Consider the following 24,405-nt stretch of genomic DNA (forward strand, 5'->3'; position numbering starts at 1 on the left):
TTCCAAAGCAGCAAGCCCAGGTAAGTTAGAGCTCAGTTTTGCAGCTCCAATCCTGGTTTGGACACACACAAGCTCCATGTGACCTTGGACAAGTAAGTGAACCCCACTGCATCTCAGTGCGCTGCTCTGGAAATCGGGCACCGTGATCCGACCTCGTTGGGGTTGACAGGAAGACACAGTGAGAATCGTTAATCAAGTGTGTGACATACAGCCGGCCCCTCGAAGTGGCAGGGCTCTTACTAATTTATTGAAAGGGAGAAAAGTTTATATACCAAAATAAAATACCGGGGACAGCTTCACAGTTTATGAGGATAACAAAGGAGGCAGATAATATTTGAAATCAGACCCACTCCAGAAAATCGGATTACCCACATTTTGTGTAGTGAGCACTGTCACCGAGAGGCAAGATAAGGGTGTAGCCAGTGCTTGAGCAAGTCAGGGAGGGAGAGGAAAGCTCACCTGCACATAGGTGAACTGGTACCCAGAGTCTCAAGACTCAAGTCACTGCGCTAAAAACTACTGCTCTTCCCACCAGCAGGGGATGGGACACACCCCTCAAAATGCACCCAGAAAGCACAAGAGAACAGGAAGGAACCAGAGGATGAAGTGGCTCTAACAACAAATGTATCTGAACATCAACATAAAAACTAGGCTATGCATGCACTCCCAGTGGACAAGAAGAGGTGATGGGGGCCCGAGGCGTCCAGGGTGGAAAATGAGGATGCAGTAAATTCAGAGAAGGCTCCTTTGAGGCTCCTATTAGTTACCTGCTGCTGCGTAACAAAGTACCACAAAGCTGGCGGCCTGAAACAGCACACCCTCTCCCAGTTTCTGGGGCTCAGTGGTCTGGCCGTAGCTTGGCTGGTCTTCAGCACACAGACTCTCAAGGCTACAGTCCAGGTGTCCCCAAGTGGAGGCTCGAGGGGAGAGTCCACCTGCAAACTTGGGGGCTGGCAGAATTCATTTTCTTGTATCTGCGGGACTGAGGGCCTTACCTTCTAGCTGGCTGCCGGCAGGGGGTCACCCTCAGCTCCTCGAAGCCACCCACAGTTCTTTGCCAACGGCCTCAAGCCAGTGAGGAGAGCCCCTACAGCAAGTCAGCCAACAAATGTAATCACAGGAGTGACGCCCCATCACCTGTGCCGCGGTGTATCGGCCGGGCAAGTCATGAGCCCTGTCCACTCACACCCAAGTGGGTGGGACCGCACAAGGCCATAAATATCAGGACCTGGGGATCCCCGAGGACCACTTTTTTTTTCATGGTGGTAAGGTATAGCTAACAAAATTTACCATTTTTAAGTGAGTAGTTAGTTCAGTGGCCTTATGTACATTCACACCATTGTGCAACCACCACCACTGTCCATCTCCAGAACTCTTTTCATCTTCCCAAACTGAAACTCTGCACCCATGAACCACTGAGTCCCCAAGCCCTGGTAACCTCTATTCTACTTTCTTTCTCTGTGAACCTGACTACTCTAGGCACCGCATGTAAGTGGAATCATAAGTACCTGTCCTTTGTGACTGGCTTATTTCACTTGGCATGATGTCTTCAAGGTTCATCCATGTTGGCTCATGTATCAGAAAACTCTTCTCATGGGACCTAATTAAACTTGCAAGCTTTTGCACAGCAAAGGAAACCATAAACAAAACAAAAAGACAACCTATGGAATGGGAGAAAATATTTGCAAAAGATGAGACTGACAAGGGCTTAATTTCCAGAATATATAAACAGCTCATACAATTCAATAAGAAGAAAACAAACAACCCAATCTAAAAATAGGCAGAAGATCTAAACAAGCAATTCTCCAGTGAAGACATACAAATGGCCAATAGGCACACGAAAAAATGCTCAATATCGATAATTATCAGAGAAATGCAAATCAAAACTACAATGAGGTATCACCTCAGACCAGTCAGAATGGCCATCATTCAAAAGTCCACAAACGATAAATGCTAGAGAGGGTGTGGAACAAAGGGAACCCTCCTACACTGCTGGTGGGAATGCAGTTTGGTGCAGCCACTGTGGAAAACAGTATGGAGATTCATCAAAAGACTAAAAATAGACTTACCATATGACCCAGCAATCCCACTCTTGGGCATATATCCAGAGGGAACCTTAATTCAAAAAGATACATGCACCTCAATGTTCATAGCAGCACTATTTACAATAGCCAAGACATGGAAACAACCTAAATGTCCAGCAACAGATGACTGGATAAAGAAGCTGTGGTATATTTATACAATGGAATACTACTCAGCCATTACAAATGATAAAATGCCATTTGCAGTAACATGGATGGACCTGGAGATTTTCATTCTAAGTGAAGTAAGCCAGAAATAGAAAGAAAAATACCATATGCTATCACTTACATGTAGAATCTAAAAAAAAGACATAAAAACTTTTTTACAAAACAGAAATAGACTTACAGACATAGAAAACAAACTTGCGGTTACCAGCATGGGAAGGGAGTGGGAAGGGATAAATCGGGAGTTCAAGATTTCCAGACACTAACTAATATATATATAAAATAGATAGACAACAAGTTCGTACTGTACAGCACAGGGAGCTATACTCAATACCTTGTAGTAACTTACGGTGGAAAACAATATGAAAATGAATATATGTACATTCATGTATGACTGAAGCATTATGCTGTACACCAGAAATTGACACAACATTGTAAACTGACTATACTTCAATAAATACATATGTATGTATATAACAACAAACAAAGAAAACAAAAACAAAAACAAAAAAGAAAACCCTTCTTTTTAAGGCTGAATAACATTCCACTGGATGGGTATAACCACACTGTGTTTTTCCATTCATCCATTCATAAACATCTTCCACCTTCTGCCTCATGTCAATAGCACTGCTACCAACCTGGGTGTACAAGTACCCATTCAAGTCCCTACTTCCGGTTCCCCGGAGTATATACTTAGAAGTGGAATTACTGGATCATCTGGTACCATGGACACTGTTGAGGCCCACGTGTGCCTACATTGGGGAAGAGTGGCTTCGGAGTCTGTTAAGTCTTGACAGGAGCAGAGGGAGAGGAAAGGGTGCCCAACTACCCAAGAGCAGTGTCACGCTGTCGGCACCACCTGTCCCTCAACGGCGCCGCTGCCTTGCTAGAATGTGCAAACTCAGCAGCGTTTGCAGCACCCCACCCACGGGCCCCAGGGACACCGTCCACCCCCAAAACCCAGCCTTAGTTTGCACTCGACTGCTGCTATCACTGCACATTTGAAAGGAGTCTTTTTCTGTTCTGCTGTTTTGAGTTTTCTATAATTAGATACTTACTTGCTCTCTCTCGGTATTCAGATAAGCTCACAGCGAAAGCGAGAGTCTCTCCCAGCCCCGCCATGGGGGCCGAGTGTGGATGCAACACACCAGATCATCTTGCTCAGACCAGACCTGACAGTGGTCCTCCAGGAGAGGTCCTCATGGGAAGAAACGCATCAGAAAAGACTTGGAGCTTCTTTTCCAGCCATCTCCCCCTAACTTTTGCTTCGTGGAGTCCTCTGCCCCAAACTTGGGAGGTTAGGGGCAGTTCTGTAGGAAGGAGTCGGTTGGTTCTTTGAGATGCTCCCTGGAGCCTTCCAGCTCCAGTCCCCCAAAACCCGGGAAGAAGCTGAAACAAAACCTCAGGGTGGCTCACTCACAACTTTGAATGAGACACACCTATCTTTGCAAAACAGCTGGTCACCACGATCAGAACGTGTTACAGCTTTCCAGTCAAGGCCATTCGGTCTGAAAACCTCCCACATCTACGCCTGCCTTCTTATTTTGGCTTACCCAAAAAACTGCAAACAGGACACTCTCAGGAGTGGTACGTGAAAACAAAGTCCTGGGGAAATCTGTGGTCACAGGCAGAATAAGGGGTTCCGAGGCAGCCTGGCTCTGCGGCGGCAGCTGGGACGGGAGGTGCGATGGGAACACACGAGGGCGGGAAAGAAGCCCTTGCCTCCATCCACTCCATCTCAGCCAGCGAAGGTGAAATCGGAGGGAGAGTGCCAACGAGGCTGGCCGGATCTCCAGACAGCCAAACCGTGGCGCTTTATTATGGAGTCTAAGTGACTGCAAACAGGCCATTATCGAATCTCTTTGGTGACAAAGCTCCGTGTTGAAGGGGACAAATAAAAATAAGTACATTAAGCACAATAAATCGCAGGGGCCTGTCGCCGAGACCCATTATCCCTGGGGGATTACGGGACTGTTTTCCGCCCTCCCTTTCAGCTGTTGGATCCTGGTTTTCCCATCATTGTTTTAATATTGCAGCCATTACTCTCCGCGCCACGAAGAGCCTGCTGTTTCTCGGCGGTTCGGGGTGGCAAGGGCATAATTTGTTTTATGATTTGCTTGGGAGGGTAGCTGTTTTATATTCATCTTTAAAAGATACATTTGATAATCGCAGCAATGAGACCCCACTTAAAACACAAGACCCACCCCTGGTGTTCCTTCTGGCATCAGTGTGGCCAAGGCTGGAATAACCCAAAAGATACCCAACCATTACGGGGAGAGCCATACTGTTTCTTTGGGGGAGCGACATGCCCGATACAGGCTTTCGTCATGCTTAAAGAGACACTGGATCATGGGGAAGGCAGCCTGGACTAGAAGTGGATGGTTAAGAGGCTGAAAGTCAGGGGACCTGGGTTTGACCATTAAGTTAGTGTGACCTTGGGCAGGTCCTTTGATGTCCTGGACTGAAGTGTCCCACTTGCCAAATAAACCACTGGGTCCACATGACTCTTTGGAGCCCAAGGTTTCTGCATTTCTACAAGATGCAGAGGGGGTGTGCAGAACTTTAAGCCAAATAATACTACTTCTCTTTCCGTCTCTCTCTCAACGAGATCGTTACAAGATTCATCTTAAGACAAAACAAACCCATTACACAACTGTCGGAGACATCTTCCCCCAGTGCCCTCTTCTCCTTTCTGTGTAGAAACCTTCTCTCTTGCCCCCCGATCCCTTGAGTTGTTCTCCAAGACAGCGTATTCTAAACACTGTAAACAAGTCCTCTCCCAGTGTTACCAATCAGGACGTGGATGGAAGGACGGATACCCAAGGACAGAATGTGCTGGGCCAGACACCCACAGCGGGGACCGTTTCCACTCTTCCCCCATCAGAAGTGAGCAAGGTGGCAAATACCCTTGGCTCGTCTGTAAGATGGCGTCAACTTCTGCTTGTAGCGTGGAGACATCGATGGTCCTTTCAGCTGTCCCCATTTCAATCAGCACATCAAAATCTCACCACAAAACGAACACTCCTTGTGAGGTAACGCTTCCAAGCACCACATCACAAAACTGATCCCAGAACTTCATCGCCCATCCGAGACACACCGACGTAAAACCCGCCCGACGGTGCCCAGCTCTCCACATACTCTGTAAAGGACTCAAATTCAGAAAAGGGGGGGGAAAAGTTACAAGCGCTCCCATGTCGGAAACGGAGCTGAGTTTTAAGGATCATCAAAGCCCAGTGAGCAGCCTCTTGGGAGTGGAAGAAAGAGGACTCCTCCTAACCCAGTGATGCCACTGGCTTTGCAGAATTTGGTGCAACAACCCAACAAACACCAAATGGTGTTGGGTATAGGGTAGCTTTTGGCCTGGAATACAGGTGGCAAGTGGCAGAGGAGGCAGATTGCCTGCAAACAGGATGGAGAGCTGAGAGACAACCGAACCAGGTGAACTGAACCACCCAGAGTGACAGCTCCATGCGGGCGGGGCCTCGTTCTCCTCCCCACCCCAGTGCCCAGCTCAGTGCCTGGCACTCAGCAGATGACTGAAGACTGCGTGTTCACTGAGTGAATGAATCAAGGAATGAAACAGAACCAAGCAGCATCCGTGACTGGCAGCCTCTAAAAACTCTGGTCCCGCTGATGGGAAGGGAGCCAAGACTTAGTCAACAAAGTGAGAGCTCTGCAGAGCTTTGAGCATCTCAGACAAAACATCCACAGGCACACATATTCAGGCAGCAACACATCGTATGCTGTATGTAAAAGGAAGTTAAAGACTCCGATTTCCTCAAATGTCAGTGTGAGAGTTTTGAGGGCTGTTTGTGGCTGATTTATTTTGTAGCTTTTTTCTTTGCCACTGCAAGTTATTAGGGGAAAGCCAAAGAGAAAAATACTCTGAAAAACTCCTTAGCCTCTGCCCCAATGAACCTCTTTTGGAATATCAAAATATAATTCTTGAACAGAAACCAACGTAACTACTACATGTTCCCATGCTCTCTATGAAAGATTCAAGAGTTGGGACAGATACTCAGGATTTACATCCAAATCAAACATCAGGGCAGCAGCGAGCAGCCAGGGAGTCAGGATATAGCCATCTCAGACTCCTAAGAGGGCACAGCTCTGGGTAGCACTTCCCTTGCAAATCTTGCCAACGTGCAAGTTGCTCCAAGTTTCCACCAAGCACACAGTTCAGGTCAAGCACACAGTTCAGGTCAAACACCCACACCATCCCAACCGACTTCCAACTGAAAAACTGCACAGAACATGTCATGTATCGGATCGAAATGCTCACTGGATACCATATCGTGGGAATAAGAGAGATCTAACGTCCCCCAGGGCAGTCTGCCATCAGCCAGGGGATGTATTTTCTAGAGCGCTTTCTCAGGTGATTGTGTTTGAACTTAGGTTGACGGTGGGAACGGGCGATGGACCTTATCTCCCAGAGGAGGAAAAATAAACCTTGAAGAATTAATTATGAGTTAAATTGTGACCCCCAAAAGATATACGGAAGTTCTAACCTCCAGGACCTCAGAAGGTGACCTTATTTGGTAATGGGGTCTTTACAGAGGATTCAGGTTACAATGAGGTCACTGGGGTGGGCCCTAACCCAGTATGATCAGTGTCCTTATAAAAAGGGTGTTATCTGGACATACGAGGGAAGATGACGTGAAGACACACAGGGAGCATGCCTCCATGTGACTGGAAGGACCACTGGAAGAACACCAAGGGCCATCAGCCAACACTTGAAGTTAGAAGAGGCATAGAAGGATTCTCTCAGAGCCAACGGAGACCATGGCCCTGGGGACACCTGGAGACAGCTTGACCTCGGACCTCTAGCCTCCAGGGCCATGAAACAATACCCTTCTGTTGTTTTAAGCCTCCTAGTTTGTGGTACTTTGTTACCGCAGCCACAGTTAATTAACACATAGAAGGCAAGTGCCTTATCCTAACTGAGGTAGTAAATCACATGCAAATAACATTTTGCTCAGTCAAAACCTCTGGCTCCTGGGTCCTATTCTCTCCCAGACTCTGACCTGTTTTCAAACAATCTCCAAATCAGTTACCACAATCCATACTAGCATACGAAGGGGTAATACCATGTGGATGGGTTTTTCTAAAACCTTCTCCTCCTCCCAGGTAACATACGTGCCCTTCAACCCCATCCTGGAGCAGACAGCTTTCCAAAGCATCATGTTTTAGAGTCTCTGGCTTTTAGGTAAGCAAAATTCAAGTGGGGAATTTTTTTTTTTTTTTTTTTGATTTTTGACATGAAAAGACTACAATTTGACAGGCTGCTACTTTCTCCCCACATCTTTTCAGCTGTGATGTTCCATTACAAACATCGACAGACCAGACACGGAACACACAAGCCATGTTAAAATAATAATTAACGCAGGGAAGAGAACAGTGACAACTGCTCAGCAAAGGAGACAGGTTTGTCATCTGAGGCGCTGAAAGAGGATGCGCCCTGGCTGTGGATGCAAAGCGATTTCTGATGCGACATCGGGTCAAAGTGACTCGTTAAACCCCTCGCCTGCAAACTTTGTTCCCCTAGACACAAAAGTGAAGAAGACGAGATATTTTTGACAAACTCACCCCCAGCTCTCACCTCGACACTGTCTTCTCTCTACCACTATTAAAGGGGGAAGTATATTCATGCAACAAACCACGCCAAACTTACCATCCCCAAAACGGTTAGTTTGCATTTGCACAGGAGAACGGGTTACTAATTTGTGTTTTAAACAAGGCATGTGCATTAATATTAATTTTCAAAATATAATCCATTCGCAGAGTTAAAGCAACAGATGGTGTCATGGGCTGAACTGCTCCCCTCCCCCGCCTTCCCACCCAAATTCACATGTTGAAGCCTCAACCCGCAAGGACCTCAGAATGCGACTTTATTTAGAGAACAGGTCCTTAAAGAATTATGGTTAAGTGAGGTCATGAAGGTGGGCCCTTATCAATATGAGTGAAGTCTTTATAAGAAGAGATTGGGACAGACACACAGAGGGAAGACCAAGTGAAGACAGAGAAAGAAGGCAGCTGTCTGCAAGCCAAAGAGAGAGGCGTCGGGAAGGACGCGGTCGGCACCTTGATCTGGGACGTCTAGCCTCTGGAATCGTGAGAAAATACAATTCTTTTGCTTAAGCCACCCAGTCTCTGGTGCTTTCCTATGGCAGCCCTAGCATACTAACGCAGATGGAGTTCCATAATTTTTAATTTTTTTTTAATTGCATAACTAACGGCTTTAAAAAAAAAAGAAATCACAAAATACATTAAGTCAAGGATTTTTGGCATTTCCTTAAAAAACTTGAATTATCAAAGCAGGGAACAGACGGCATCACTAACGTCACTGTGTCAATGGGCAGATGGGTACCGCAACAGTGAAAGTGCTGGCTGGTGGTGTGTGGAAGGGACGCACACTCAGGAGAGTGAAGGGTTTTACAGAAGGTGCCTGTAGTCTGTTTGACCTTCGAGACCTTCAGGTTAATCTTCCTACTGAACATAGTGGGGTTTTCTGTTTGTCCAGCTTCTCTTGGAGAACGACCCCTTTCCCCCTCTCCAAGCAAGGCAAAGAGGATGAACCCCATGTCCCAGGACTATGTCCAGGGGTGTGATTGTGGTCCTTCCAAACAGATCATGACCAGGACTTTCACCAGATCCACTGGGAAAAAGGTGCTCTCCTTCAACTGTGATAGTGAGTTGGGCAGGAGGTGAGCCTGGGGCTCCTGAAGATGCTCTCTGCCATCCCAAGGGGACACTCTGCCTGAGAATGATGCCAGTACAGAAGAGAGTAGAGCCAAGAGTCAGAGCAAGGACTTCATGATGACACTTGAGGACCTGGATCCAGCACTGCCTGAAGCTTCCCTCTGTTTTCTAGTTACTGAAGCAGATAAAGTCCATTTTTTCCCCCTTTATGGTCAGGGTGACCTGGGCTTCTATCACTTATGTCTGAAACGGCCCCTGCTGAGACACTGAGGCACTCTGCACACATGAACACACATCTAGCTACATACTTAAAAGTTTCATCAAAATTTAAAGTATGTTTACATTTTACTGAAATCTTCTATGATTTCAAGGGTTCTTAATCAGGAGTGCAATGAATGAGCCTTAGGAGATACTGATGCCCCTGAAATTCTATGAAAAAAGAAATATTTAGGTACACATAAGGGTCTGTGGCAGAAAACAACTTAAGAATTGCCATCCCCAAACTTCAGTATCTTAGGGGGAAGTATGGTACAATGATCTTCAAGCTTTTCTTGTATTCTGAAATTTGAAAAACTTGTACAATGACTTGCCTATTTTTAGGCTGCCATCTAAAGTTTTCATCATCAACTAAATAATTTCCAAGAATAGAATTTCCAGCATATTGTAAACATTAACATTTTCAAATAAAACTTTCACATCATATTTTTTAACAGAATCTAACAAACTGATACCCATCGTGCATTTGAAAACTTCAAAGCCAAGTTTTTTGTTTTTTGTTTTTAAGATCTGAACATTTTATACCATTCCTTAGCATGAGACAGGGGCCCAAATGCCCTGTTTCTACCACCAAGTTTAAACAGATAAAAGAGAATGTGGCAAGGGGCAGCCTGGCCGAATTCCCTTGATGAGAAGGTTTCCACAAACCTATTTCAAATAGTTCCTTTGTTTAGTGCTCCTTACGGTTTTCATACTCAGAGCCACTCACCCAAGTAAGATCAGTATTGGACAAGAAATGTAACTTTATAAAATGGGGATGCATGATTGTGAAAATCGAGGTAGAAGGAAGAACCATGACCCAGCAGGGGTCAATTTCAAGGAAGGGTCCATAGGTGAGGTCAAAAATCTGGAAACTGATTCCCTGAAAACTCTCTGCACCTGCAATGCTCCATAGACGTCTTCATGAATCCCTAGGGGTATGTGTAGTCCAGTGTCAAGACACCTGGGCTGGTGGATCCCAGGATCGTGACTAAGAGGACATACTCTGGAAGCAGAACTGGGTTCCCATCTTTGGCTTCACCACGTGGGCAAATAACCTCAATGCACCTCAGTTTCCTCACCTGTAAAATGAAACTGTGCAGCTCAGAGGGTTGCAGGGAGGATCAAAAAACACCACGCATGCCAAGCACATCCCCCAAGCACGTAAGAAGCATTCAGTAAGTGAGAGGTATAATTGTTACCACCTGTGATTGCTGCTACGGTTATTTTAAATGCTGTGCATCACTTCTGGCTAAGAGTCCTTTCCTGTACCCTTCATTGGCTCTCATCCCCTTTACCTGCCAGAGCCCAAAATTAGGCGAGAGAAAGGAGCAGGGTGGCCCAAGAGCCCTTGAAAAATGGCCTCAGGTGATTACTTTCTGAGACCCCTGGACGAGGCTGAACAGAGAAAGTTGGTGCCCACCCCCCAGCAAACCCCATCCCTGGGAGCTGTTTGTCTTCTAATTTTCCCAAACACAACCACCAGAAGGGAGAGAGGGAGAAACAGTGGAGAGGCTCCACGTAATAACAACAATGACAAAAGCTGATACTGATGGAGTGCTTTCTGTATCCCAGCACCTGTCCTAAGCATTACACACACATTAACAGATTTAATGAGCTCAAAAATGCTGTTTCAACAGGGGTTATGGACAAACCCGAGCAGAAGGAAAAGGAAAATGTCCAGAAGCATGAGCCACAGAAAGCATCCCTTGTTGGGTACTAGGTCAGACCTCCGCTGGAAAAGCAGCAGGGCTCCCTGAAGCAAGCAGCCAGAGCCCATGCCAAGCGCAAGTTCATGAAGCGTTGTTGGTGCCTGGATCACATGAACCATCTCATAAGCCCAGGCTTCATCTATCACTCCTGCATGATTCGCTAAGCAAACCTATTCATGCAGCACCAACACCTGGCTTACACGGGCAGTGTAATAAAAATCCAAATGGACCTCACAAATACTAGAGGCAATAATAAATATTCCAACATAAGCACATGGTTATCCAGCAAAGAGTCTCTAGGCACCGACGCCGAGCTTCTGCCCAAATTCATCCAGTCCTCCCGAGCCACTCCCCATCACTGCCTGATACTTCCTCCATCAATTATAATTGCAGTGCTGCTACTGGATCTCTAGGAACGTGAAACGGTGTGAAGCCTAGTAAACAGAAGCCACAGTCCAGGGCTCTGTCAGCAGCTAGGGACCAACGCCGCAGCCAGAAAGAGTAAAACACTTGAGGATAAGGCCTTCCATCAAACACTTGAAGAAAAGGTGTGTTTTGGATTGTCTGACGATGCCTCCCAAGGACTGACCTTCTCCATCAGGGTTTAAAGCGCCTAAGAGGAGGGGAATGAGGAGGCTGAGGATCTGAGTAAACGGAAAACACAGAGAAAAGCAGCAAAAAAACAGGAAAGGCAGCAAATAGAAGAGGGATGGGGGTGAGGGTTGTGGCAACACAGTAGTGCAGATTACACAGACCAGGAGAAGGGGAGCGACAGGGTCCTCAAGCCCTCCCTGTCCCCTTGATGGGTCAGGCTTGAGGCTTGCCCGGAGACATTTCTCATCTGGAGAAACAGTAAGGGCCCCTTCTCCACCTCCACCACCTCCACCCCCTTCGTCACCTCCACCTCCACCACCTTCACCTCCTCCACTTCCAAATCCATCATTTTTAACTCCTTCACCTCCACCACCTCCATCTCCTCCACCTACCCCACCACCTATACCATCTCCCTTGATGGCATCAGTGGGCCCCAGAGAAGACCCACTGCCACCTGGTCATCGGCAAGGGGGCATGCATGCTTCAGATGTGGGACTAACTTGGGAAGCTAATACATACCCCCTCCAGGTACCCCTGAGTACAGTGTAATATTCAAGGATCAGCAAGAAAGGGTTACATTATGCCTAGCCAGCAAATTCAATCCAAATCCAGCAAATCCAAAATCACCACCACCACCCACCACTTATCGGGTAGATGGCGTGATCCAGGCACACGGTAAAACACTGAAGAGTCCCCAGAGCCATAAGGTACGGTCTTTACTGAAGGGCTCCCACACTCTGGCTAGCCAGCCAGCCGGAAGCCCCGGGAACACAGTGCGGAAAGCGCAGTGGCAGAAGCCAGTACAAGGAGAGATGTGGCTCAGCGCCGCGAATCAGGAGAAAAGCTTGAAGGCTGGAGCGCCTGAGCTGGGTTTTGAAAGAAAACCAGAAGTGCCCAAGCAGATAAAGAGGGAAAGAGCTTATCAGGCAAAAGGAGAGGTATGTGCGCAGCTGGGCAGGTTTGGGGGGGAGGGGTGATAATCAGAAAGGAAGAAAAATGATGAGTTAGGGTTCGGTGACGCATGCAGTAGGGGGAGGGAGGGGGGAGCAAGAGACGAGGCTGCAGAGAGAGGCAGGGGCCGGTACACAGCAAGCTTGGTGTGTCTTGATAAGGAAGTTGGATGTTTTCCAGTGGCTGATAGTGAGCCAGTGAGGGTAAATACACAGAACGTTCTAGAAAACCCCCTATTCTTTAAAGCTTGAAAAGAAAGACTCTCCATCTATGAGGAATCGGCCTATCCTATTGGAAAAATTCTGTTAGCCACAATGGCTCACTCTACAATTCTGAAAAGAGGGTACTGTAATGTCTCCGCAAGGCCGCCCTGCATCACGGGAAGCACAGCTCAGCTTCAGCATTAAGGTGGATCCGGAGCCCAGATGCCAGGGCTCCGAGCAGTTCCCTCCCAGCCCTCCACAGCTGCTTTAGGGGCCCCTCGTGAGGAAGGGAAGGATTTTCTACATAACATCCCTCATGGGCCGTCATCCCGGACTAGGAGAAAGGTTACTCTATAACCCTGGGCTCACCTGAACACACACCCCCCATGAGGGGCGCCAGGGCGGACGCTGTCCCCCAAGCCCTGTCCCCAAGTCCAGCCAAGCCAGGGAAGAAAGCGGGATTCTAAGAGCGGCTGCTTCTGTCACAGCAGACTTTTATTCCAATGAGGTCACTTTCCAGGGGGCAATGAAAACCGTCTCAGACTTCAGTACCAATGACTAGGGCTGGAGAAAAGTTCAGAAGCTTCCCTCGGCTTCCGTCCAACTGTGCACCAGCTCGAGCCCAGCGCGCTTTAGAACTTCGTGTACAAACTAAGTGCAACAGCCTGTTAGGGGACCTCCCAGCTGCCCTCTCTCCCCACTCCAGTCCAGCCCCAGGATTGCTCCTCACCTTCCTAAAACAGAGCTCTGAACACATCATCTTCCCAATCAAAAGTCGCCCTGCCTCCAAAAGCCCACAGCCCCAACTCAGCTCGCCAACTTCCTCTCCGACTCCTCGCTAACAGAAACCCAAGCCGACTTCTTCTATAACTCCAAAATACACATTTGTGCATTTGTTAACCGAAGCTGGCCCCTCGACCTCCCTTGTATTCCTCTATTCAAATTATAATTATCCTGTGTCCAAAGACCCAAGTCAAACCCAACCTCCGCTGAGTTTCAGCAGCTAAAGTAGACGCCCACCTCTGACTTCCCAGCAACGCTGGGCTCCCGTGAGCCATGACCATTCACTGCACTGCCACTTCCTTCCCACTGTTTGCAATGAACTGTTCATTTGAATCTTCTATTGTGGTTTAACTTATCACACATTTTTTTTTCCCAACTACGTTGCTTAAGGGCAAGGACAGAAGGCTTTCAATTTAACTTAATAAATGTTCACTGAAGGGTTCCTAAGTGCTCAGGAGTGTAGCAGGATGGGTGTGAACCGAGTCCCAGTGCTTTAAGGCGCTGACACGAAGGGAATAAGCAGAGTATAAAGACACTAACGACGCCAAGCGGAAGAGGCCTTTGGGGTGTTTTAGGTAACGCCCACTCCCCCCACCCTGGCTCTATTCTGTCTCCTATTCACTGAAACCCAGATCGAACACTCTCTCCTTTACTCCCTCAAGCAGAATGCTACCCAAGACACTGCCCACAGCCCTCCATCCACGCCTCTGTTAGCACTGACCTCCGTCACCAAGACAAGGCTATTAGCTGCTGCAGGCAGGGGATCTCCTCACCTCTGCATTCCTCATGTCCAGCCAAGACCTCACAGAGCGGGGAGTTTAGTGGGTGTTGGCTGATGAATGAATGCTGGCTTAGTAGATGCAGACTAGAAAGAGCAGGGTCTGTGGGCAGGGAGGAGAGATTCTGCCCAGAGACGAGGGCGGCACTGAGGGCAGACCGAGGAGTGAGAACAGCTGTTGGTTCCTGGCTTCAGGGCTGTGGGACCTGAGTGAGCCTCACCTCCCACATCCGGAAAATGGGACAGCAAGACCACCCACCTCATGGGGTAGCTCTAAGGATGAAATGGAAGAGAACGATGGAAGAGTCCCTGGCACAAAAGCGACACACAAATATCCTTCTGGGTGTGGGAAGGCAGAGCCACTGGCTGCACAAGGCAGTCAGGAGGCCTGGGTTCCGGTCCTGCGTGCCCTCTGCATGATTCTCTTTACCTCCCCAGCCGTAGTTCCCACAGCTGTGAAATGTGGTGTGGGTCTAGCGGGCTCAAAGGTCTCCCCCGGCTCCAGAGGCCTCTCAGCACTGCAGCTCTGCCTTACACAGAGCAGGCATCGGTGAGGGCTTCTGGAATCGCACAGCCCAAGTGGGAACGAGTCAAGTCCACGGAGAAAGGGGAGAAGACGCCGAGATGGCAGAGGAGAGTTCGCCCTCCTGAAGGCCCCGCCTCCAAACGTGGGAGGCCCGGCCCATCCACATCTAAGTCACTCCACATTCATCTCCAGCACCACAGAGATCATCACCCGCAGTCCATCCTAAGGTCTGTTGTCCCTAAGACACTCGTCCAGGCACCTTCAAGGCAGCCTGACGTGAACGTGGGAACAAGCATCAGAGCCTTCCATCTCATGTCAGATAAGTCAAAATCCCTGCAAACTCAGGGGGACAAAAACACACGAGGCATTCCGGTACTGTACTTTCTCTGCCTTTTTACAGAGCCATCAATGTCTGAACCACAATAATGATCTCTAAGAGAATTCATCTGTCTGATCTGAAATGTCCTTCGCACTTTTACAATAACAGCTGACGGAGGAGGCCTGAAGGAATCCAAAGTCTGCAAGTCTACCGGTATCCACTCACCTCTCCCTCCCCATCACTCGCATCCCAGGGGGGGCTGGAAATGCAACTGGCTATTACTCAGAAAGCTCAGTCATTCTGTGTGGACACAACAACTTATTCAGTGCAGACCCACTAAGCGCCAGGCACCACTCCTGGAGGCGAGAAAAGCCCCACCCTGCTTATCACTCTGCCTGTGCCCCTCTTGGCTCCTGAAGCAACACTGAAATACCATTCCCAGATGAGAGCTGACATCAGTCGAGGAGGCTGGGACACAAATAGTGTTGGCAGATTAAGGATCTCTGCAACTGTTCTGGAAACCAGAGGGGAGAGGGGATGGGTCCCAGTCAGCCACAAAAATGTTAACCTTAATAATAACAAATATGTGTTTAATATATCCAAGGCACTTCCTAACCACAGAAGAACAATGAAGAGTTCGTGAGTCCCTGCTGAATTTAAATTTATTTAAAAAAAAGGAAGAATGAAGTCCCCACATGCCCATGTTCTGCGGTAAATCCTCCTAAATTCTAATGCTCTCATGCGGAGCTGGAAAGACCAGCAAGTCCTGTCTTTCCACTTGGCCTTGGTACTTCAAAAAGGGACTATGTTAAGAGCAAGCTGGTCCCAGTAGTCAGGGCTCCATCTCCATCTGCGTTTGCTGCCCGCCCAAGGCACAGCCCGGTGATGTGACGAGAGAGGCTAAAATTACCGGGGAGACTGCACTCCCGTTCTAGCCCCAGCCTGTGATTACCCACGACTCCAGGTTGCCCCAAATTACCTCTGGAGCCTTACACGCCTTCCATGCGCTTTCATTCCTAGAACCAATTCTTCTCCGGGAACTTCCAGAAGAGATAAAGGAACAAAAAAACAAAACAAAACAAAAAACCCCCAAAAGCCCTAGATATTTCTGTGGCGAGGAAGGAAGAGCCAGCCAGAGAACGTGATTTTGATTTTTTTTTTTTCCCTAATGTCTCGTGCACACCGCCTCTACTGTATACTCAGGCAGAACAAAATTAATTCCGTGTTTCTGCAACTAGGGAAACTCAGAATCCTAGAGAAACTCTTCCCTAATTTACTTTTGAAACCACTTCTGTTCTTGATATATTCTTGGAGGTAGGATGTGGGGGTGGTTATGGAACTCACGCAGGTGGGGACTCAGGACGCCTATCTCCAGGAAGTTAAATCACCAACCTGCCTCCCAGCAAGTCAGTCAGCAAAGTACTACTACGTGGTCAGTCAGTGGTTACAAAGTTCATGTAACTGCTAGGGGTACCTTTCTGTAATACAGCTCAGTATGAGGCTCCTTGGCAGATGAATCTGGTGAGTTATTTGTTCAAACGCTGAAAAGTTTATATCTGAAAAATCCTTGGTTTTATGTAACAGGTAAAGCTCCCAAAAGTATCCGTCCTGATTATGTTAATCAAATAATTTGAGACACAAGAACTCACTATGAAAAAAGAGACTGTCTTGAATCCTTTTTGTAAAATCAAAATCCTTTTGTACCCCAAAGAGTTACTTGTGTTAAATTATTTGCTTTTAAAATCAGATCGATAAGCCAAATTCTTCTAAAATAGGGCATTCCTCCAGTTAGCATCCATATTGAAATAATAATGTAACAAATGTCATATTTACATTACACTTGCTTCAAGCCTCTTCGTTCCAATAAGCACTGCCCTCTACACCAGATCATCACTGCCAGAGTGGTGAGGAGTCCTCTTTCTAGCAACACAAACTAGGAGGCATAAGGTTAAGCTGGTTTGCATTCTCCCTGATGTGTACTGCTATGCAATGGCTTTCTGCGTCTATTTTTCTTCCCAACATCCCTCCTCTCCACACTCACTCCATAGCTCCCTTATAAGGTAACCTCCCTGGCCAAATGAGAGGGCTCCCCTTTCCAAGTTAGAGTACAGGCTTTGCAAAATTCCAAGGGGTCAACTCATTTTTTATCTACTTAATTTGGAAATAATAGTAATTTTCAGCATTGCTTTTTATCTCAAAGCACTTCACCCTCAATTAGTTCTCAAATAGGGAACATTCCCAAACCCACTGGTTTCCATAACACGTAAGAAGTTAGCAAGCAAGGCCAGCTACTCAGGAATGGCCTAACTGCTAGGTCCTAATGCAATCTAGAATTCCACAGAATCTACAACCAACACAGCAAAGCCTTGTTGATTCCTTTCTTCAGCATTGCATGCTTGACATTTCAAGGTAGAGTACACCTTTCAACTGGTTGGACCTCTTCCCATTTCAGAGCTAGAAAGCCAGAAAACCTAACTAGTCTGAGCTTTTCAGTAATTCAGGCCAGCCCCTTCTCTGGGCCTCTACATACCTAGTTACAAAACAGAAAACTCATTTAAGTATGGAGACAGCACCTGAAGCCCAGAGAGGTCAAGAAGTATTCTAAGGTCACACAGCAAGTTAGCATAGGATGATGAAAGACTAGAACCCAGATCTCCCCATTTTACTTAAACCACCCTGCCTCCCATTCAGCTCAACTCAGGGAAGGATGATAGAAACAACACACACACACACACACAGGCTGATTCTTCTGCCATTGTGCTTCTGGCTCCTGTTTCTAAAAAACTAGATATTTTTGACCCTGGGGATGACTGCTGCAACTGTGGTTTCCATTCTCTCTGACATCCTCTTCGGTAGTTACAGCGTTGTTGCTTCTCATTCTTACTATACAGTTTCCTCATCCCCCAAAACACACACATAATGCACGCACACATCCATCCTCCATTATAAAACTCTTCCTTTTCCAACAGCAAAGGAAATTTGGGCCAGGACTGATTCAAACACAAGAACCTTGTTCAAGTGTGAAACACAACCATCACTCTACCCAGAAGCAAATCTGACAAAACGGAATCTGGTCTCACGGAGAAGAATTTGTCCCCCACACTCCATCGTTTGTCAAGTAACGTTGTCATTTCTCCCACTGCTGCATAATCACATAATGAAAGCCCCTGAATGGAAGTCACGTACACAAGAGGGCAGACTTATGGTTGATAAGGGACCCTTTCTTTATCTGCATCTCTAGTAGTTTTTTAAAGAACAGGCAAAATGCTATGTGGAGATGGATAAAGGACAAAAGAGAAAATTTCTTTTTCTGTTTTTAATAACAATGTGGGATAATCAAACAGTACTCTTGGACCTTATCCAGCACTATTCTTGTCACAGCTTGACTACATGGAGCATGAAACTAGGAATCCTATGAAATTATTTCCCTGTTAACACTAAGCTTCCCTCTTCCAGAACATCTCATCTTCCAGCCACATTACCGACCACTCTCCATTCACGCTACAGACTTTAAGGTTTCCATGCTGCCCTTTTTGCCTGGGATTCCCTCCCATTCTACCGTCCTGGCAAACTCAAGCTCATCCTCTTAACAAACCTGTACCAAAGGAGCTGATTGTAATGGCTCACTGTCTGCCTCCCTGCAAAAGACTACAAACTAAATGTGGACCCTCTGTAGCCCCCACATGGAGCATGGTATCTGCTACACAACTGATGTTCAGTTATTATTTGTTGAGTTAAAAGGAGAAAAGTCTCCTAAAATACATTGAATTAAGCCTTAACTTTACTGGCTGCTGCCTACTGCTCTCCAAATGTCAGTGTGGTCAGGGAGGAACAGAGAACCTGAGCACCTCTCGATGTCAAATGCTCTGGAGCCGAGCAGCAAAGCCAAAACCAGCAGACTCTGGGAGACGGCTGAATCGCCATACTATGTCAGTGGTGGGGTGCCTGGAGCTCTCAGTTCCCCAGGTCTTACACCACTGAGCCCACGTGCTGCCTCCTCTCTGAGACTCTCTGGCTGCAAGGACACCTTCATCATATTCATGGACCCTAAGGAAGGCCAGAATCCCACCTTGACTTCTTACAGTACCTCCGCCATCGGCTTCCATGAAATTCACAAGGCTTCACTCATGCTTTAAGATTACGGTCGTATCTTCTCTAGGACCATTTTTCACTAGTTGATGCTCAATGGCAAATTTAACGGTATTTTCCTGTTCCAATCTCTTCCTCCTTGGCTATACTGCACCTATGAGAATCAGTCTATGAAGCCTTTGATAGCCGAAATAAAGCTTTATGCTGGCCATTTCCCCTTTACCACAATGATAGCTCCCCTCTAACTCCCTAAATATGTTCAATACATGTGGGTAAAGGATCACAGACCCCAGAGTTCAGGGAAATGTAGTAACTCTTGCAAGTTCACAGATCTAAATACTGGATCTAATTCTGGATGCTGTGTTGGGTCTTTAATAATCCAATTTAAGTCCTAAATCTTGGCTACATCTGCCTTTCTTTGTGCCAGGATTCTTGGACTGTTTCTCCAACCTTTCCTATCTCACCACCTCTGGAGTCGGCTTTGATGAGACTTGGCCACAGTGGGTAAGCCTGGGCAACGCGGCTTTGTTTTTCAGCAGAAAGAGAACTGTCTTCCAATTCTGCAGGAGAAAACCTAGACACTAATGATTTAATACTGTTAAAAGTGCAGAGAGAGCATCTGAAATGAACATGCAACCACACTATCAAATGTGATGTTACATCTGTACAAACACAAGGTATGTACTTTCAAGAGGATGACTGTGAGAAATTGTAAGTTTAAAGGAGTCAATTCTAGACTCCATATAGAACAAGGGTAGCACAATATTATGAAGACTGCACAGGGGAGGTGCAGCCCCAAAAGCAGAAGGGGGAGTTTTGACTACAAACCCCCAGAGGAGAGGGAGGGTATAGCTTAGTGGTAGAGCACATGCTTAGCACACACAAGGTCCTGGGTTCAATATTCAGTACCTCCACTAAAAAAAAAAAAAAAAAAAAAGTAATTAATAAATAAATGAATAAACTTAATTACCACCTCCTCTCTTTAAAGCAAAACAAAACAAAAAAACAGGGAACTTAAAAGTTAGCGTGGTCTAATGCTCAAAGGATGGAATGTGCAAAAGGTTCTGTCTCCCAGAAATGTGAAGCCCCCATATACTTAGAGATTATTACTGAGCTTTTTTTCAGACTCACAGGGTACTTTGCAGTTAACCTGTTCTGAGTTGCCCAAATGATACTTTAGATGTAGGCAGACCCATTACTTAACCGTTCAGAATCCACTCATTCGTGCAAGTGCACACTGGGTACCAAAAAGTTCGCTTCCTGAGCCTTAGAGATAAACCACGGCCTTTTGTAACATAGGTCCTAGTGTTCTCTTCATCAGTGCTGAAATAGAAAACTAGTCCCCCCTAGTGTCCTGCCACTGTAGGTGGCCGAAGGATGGAGACACTCCCACATTCTGCATCAACTTTCAAGCACAGCTCAGGAACCCAGAACCAAGAGAAACCTTCACCTCCTTCCCAAGAGATGGAAGCACTCCTGAGACCTACAATAGGACAAAAACAAAAACAAAAACACCTTCATTTCATTCGCAAGGCCCTTCTAGTTATGTTTCAAAAAGAAAGCGGTCTGCATTATCCCACACCAAAAAGTTAACCTATGAGAATCAGTCTACGAAGCCTTTGATGGCCGAATAAAGCACACTTTATTAAGTGAAGTAACAGGGCCCACGCTTGTTAGTAGTGACTTCTGCCTACTTCAACGTGATACCACCTTTTCTTTTTCCCACTAGGGAGATGGGTTTCCTTTCCCTGACACTCTTGAGAACCCACTAAGATCTAAATCTTGACGATTTTGCCTCTCTGTTCCAATTAGTTTTCTTCCCTGGATGGAATTAACAGGGCCAGGCTTGATAAGCATGTGTTCTCCCTTAGCAATTTTCACTAAGGCGTAAAGTACTCTTGCAAAATAAAGGTACACTAAGAGATGTGTGACCCCTTAAAGCCAGGTGTTTTGTTCTGTTTTTTTTAAATCCCCAGTGGGGACTCAGCATGCCCGTGAGTAATTCATTCATGTCACCCATCTGTGAGAAATGAGAAAAGAAATCTCCACTTGCTCCTTTCCTAATTTAGAACCTTCCTTTATCTTAAGTCTATCAAAACTGACTCCAGAGGTGGGAAGGCAGGAGAGGTGAGGAAGAAAATTAACCTGAAGTGACTGCTGACAAGGAGTGGATAAGCAGTTTGGGTTTCCACCCGAGTCTGAGAAGGATGGCACTGCATTTAGGGGAGGTGAACGTCCACCTGCCACCTCTCCTCCCTCCCACCCACCATGAAGGAAGCAGGAGCCCTGAGCCCTCTCTTGGGGCACTTGTGACATTCACAGAAACTGTTAAGTTGCTACTTTGCTCCCTCAGGAGATCATTTTAATGGACTGAGTGCCAAAATTCACAGATTCGGAATTCACCAGAAACCTGCTCAACCGAGGTACATCAGCTTGCGGATGAAGAAAAACCCATCCCCATTAAACAGGGTCACCCGGAGGATGGATTCGATGCAAGAGAGACAATCTGTTCCCACCTAAGTGACCCATTTAAAATCAGATGGTTCCAGGGAAAGCTCATAGGTTCAATAAATTTCAAACAGACGAGAACAGGCTTGCAGGACTGAGGAGGCAATAAGGCACCGAGCAAAATAACTTAAGGGCACACAAACTATGGAGTAAGTCACTCCACCCTTTAGAAACAGTGACATTAGCAAGACTGTCTGGATCGCTGTCCCTCATTACTCAACACAAGCAGCTTTGTCTAACAGGACTGACGCTGGTTGGGTTTCCTCTCTACAGCTATCGCTGCCACCCAACCGCTCTGTCCAATAGAGGGACTCGCAAGCTGTGGCTCTCACCCCAAATCGGCCTCAACTCCGCAACAAGGAGCAAAGAAAAGTTCTTCACAGCATCACACCAGGAAAGGCAGGTGGGGATCGCCCAAGAGGGACAGCTCCTAACACAGCAGGTTCCCCCAAAGCACAGGTGCACAGCTTGCAAGCTGCGGGGCAAGGGGGGTGGACATCACCTCCTGGTGTTATCGGGTAATTCCTCCATGCTCCCCGTTAGCAGCCTGTGAGTCTCGGAGCAGGGTAGGTCCTGGGGCAGGTCCTGGGGGACAGCAGAAATTCGGCGAATTCTACCTCCCCAGGCCAGGCGGCAGAGGATGTGCCCTCACTCCCTCCCTCTTCGCCAGCATCCTGAGGACAGGGGTTATCAGCTACAGGTTCGGAGAACTTGTCCAGCGCCGCTCACCAGGGCGTCCCCGGGGCGGCCCTCTCGCACTCCCGGGGCTCTTACCTTGGCCGTGACTGCCGCCAGGCAGAGGGAGACCGCGGAAGAGCTGAGTGGCGCCGCGGCGCTGCCGGCGCCTACGAGGCGCAGGGGTTCCGGGTCGGGGTCCCAGCAAGCGCTGCCCTAGTCCAAGCGGCGGTGCCCAGCGCAGACTTCAGGGAGGCCCCCGCCTGCAAACGCGGCGAGGAGGGTCTCGGCCGCCCAGGATGATCACTGTCCCTTCTTCCTCTCCCTCCGGCGCTGCTGCCTGGAGCTGCTCCCTGCCTCGGGGACTCTTCCGAGCCGGGGGCGCCCCGCATGGGCAAGGGCCTGGGTCCGCCTCTGGGCCGGGTCCGGGGACGGGGCACTGGGGGGGAGACACGGGGCAGCCCCCAAGGCCGGCTCCACCTCTCGCGCTCCCCACCGCTTCGCCCCTTCAGGGCAGGGCCTGCCCGATCCCAGCCCGGCCAAGCGAGCGCGGCCGCGCCCCCAGCTTCAGGCGCCTGGGTTCCCGCGCGGCGGCAGCGGGGCAGCGGGGCAGCGGGGCAGCGGCAGTCTGGCCGGCCGGGCACCGAGTGCGGCGGCGGGGGGGGTTGCAGCCGGCCGCGGCGCCCCCTCCCCCCGGGCCTGCGCCGCCCGCCCGCGGCTCCGCGGTGAGGAGGCGCTGGAGAGGGCCTCGCCCCGGCCTGGAGAGCGGGGCCAGGGGCGCGGGGCCGGGGGAGGCGCCCCGGGAAGGTCACCGGAGCGGAGGCGGAGCGCAGCGCGGTGGGTGCAGGGAACCGAGGCGGGCGGCCCCGCTGCAGCCGGGAGCGCTCGCCGGCCTCGGCCGCCGCCGCCTCAGAAACGCGCCGGCTTCCCCGAGCGCCCGGCACTCGGAGCTGGGCGGCCGCTGCAGCCGCCTCCGGCAGCCCGGCGCCGCTGGCCGGAGCCGGCGCGCAATCCCCGCCTCCCGCGCCCGGCCAGGCGGGAGCCGCCGCGCGGGGGCCGGCGGGAGGGCGGGCGGGCGAGCGCTGGGGTCCGGGCTCCGGGCTGGCCCCGCCGCCGCGTGCCCAGAGCGCCGGGCTCGCTCAGCAGCTGCAGTGACTGTGTGTCTGTGTCATGTCTGTGCAGCTGGGGGGGACCGCGAGCCTGGGCCGGGCTCCGAGCGGGGGCGGGGCCAGCGCCCGCCTCGGCGCCCGCCCCCACCCCGTGACGGCGCGGCCGGCCAATGGCAGGCGCCGCAGCCGCGCGGACCAAGCGGTCGCCCCCGCCTAGGCCCCGCCCCCAGGCGAGGCACCTCCCTTCTACTTCTCCAGCTCTCTCGCACGCAGGCGGAAGCAACACCCGGAGCCGGGATTATGGCCTGGGTCGGGATGAAAGGGTGCAAGCCGGCAGCTCCCCGCCCTTCTCCCCCCACCCCGGCCGCCTCAGGCCTGGCGAGCCTCGCGGAAAGAGGGGGAAGGGAAACGGGACGGGTCCGCAGCTGCTATCGTAGAGACTGTTGCAGGCTCGCAAGGCCGTGCAGCCTGTCCACTCCCCCTTGAACAAAACACCCGTCGTGGGAAGTAGGAAGTTTCCCCGCCTCCACTTCTACTCGGGTCGCCGTTCTCTCGAAAAGGGACAGGGTATGGGGCAGGCTCAGGCTACGGGGAGCCACGCTGAAGGGCTTGGACAGCACCATTTGGGGTTATGTGTTCAAGAAAGCCGTCCCAGCCTCCCTATTCTTTCCGAGAACCTGCATTTCTGTCCCCCTCCTCCTCCCCTCCCCAAACACACACACCCCATGCATGCACAACACACCCCCTCCCTGTTTCGACTTCATTCTTGCTCTCTCCCTCCTGGCGCAAGAACCCCGAGCGGACCCACTGAATGGACTTCCAGCCTCCCAGTCCTAAAGACGAGAGTGGGGCGCCAAGAGTCCTCTATAGGAGGGAGTGGGTGAAAATGCCCGGGCAAAGGGGGAGGGGATGTGAGAGTGGCTAGAAGGAGGAGGCCTGGAGAGAGAACCCAGAGGAG

The 24,405-nt window shown here is 49.2% G+C and overlaps 1 protein-coding gene across 3 annotated transcripts in view; it reads right to left on the minus strand.

The window, feature by feature from the left end:
- LARGE1 (LARGE xylosyl- and glucuronyltransferase 1) overlaps positions 1–24,405 on the minus strand; it is a 491,734-nt gene that overhangs the window by 466,599 nt on the left and 730 nt on the right. The window contains exons 1-2 of one of the 3 annotated variants that reach the window (XM_074375447.1): positions 22,438–22,904; positions 22,166–22,248 (exon numbers count right to left, since the gene is read on the minus strand). The exons of 1 other annotated variant lie outside the window; for it this stretch is intronic. In XM_074375447.1, coding sequence (XP_074231548.1) covers positions 22,166–22,194 — 29 coding nt within the window. In that variant the 5' untranslated portion in view covers positions 22,195–22,248; positions 22,438–22,904. Of the gene's footprint in view, positions 1–22,165; positions 22,249–22,437; positions 22,905–24,405 lie in introns of those variants that run through there. One more of the 3 variants, XM_074375448.1, reaches the window with a different exon arrangement.

This window comes from Camelus bactrianus, chromosome 12, assembly GCF_048773025.1.
Source record: "Camelus bactrianus isolate YW-2024 breed Bactrian camel chromosome 12, ASM4877302v1, whole genome shotgun sequence".
NCBI classification, from domain to species: Eukaryota; Metazoa; Chordata; class Mammalia; order Artiodactyla; family Camelidae; genus Camelus; species Camelus bactrianus.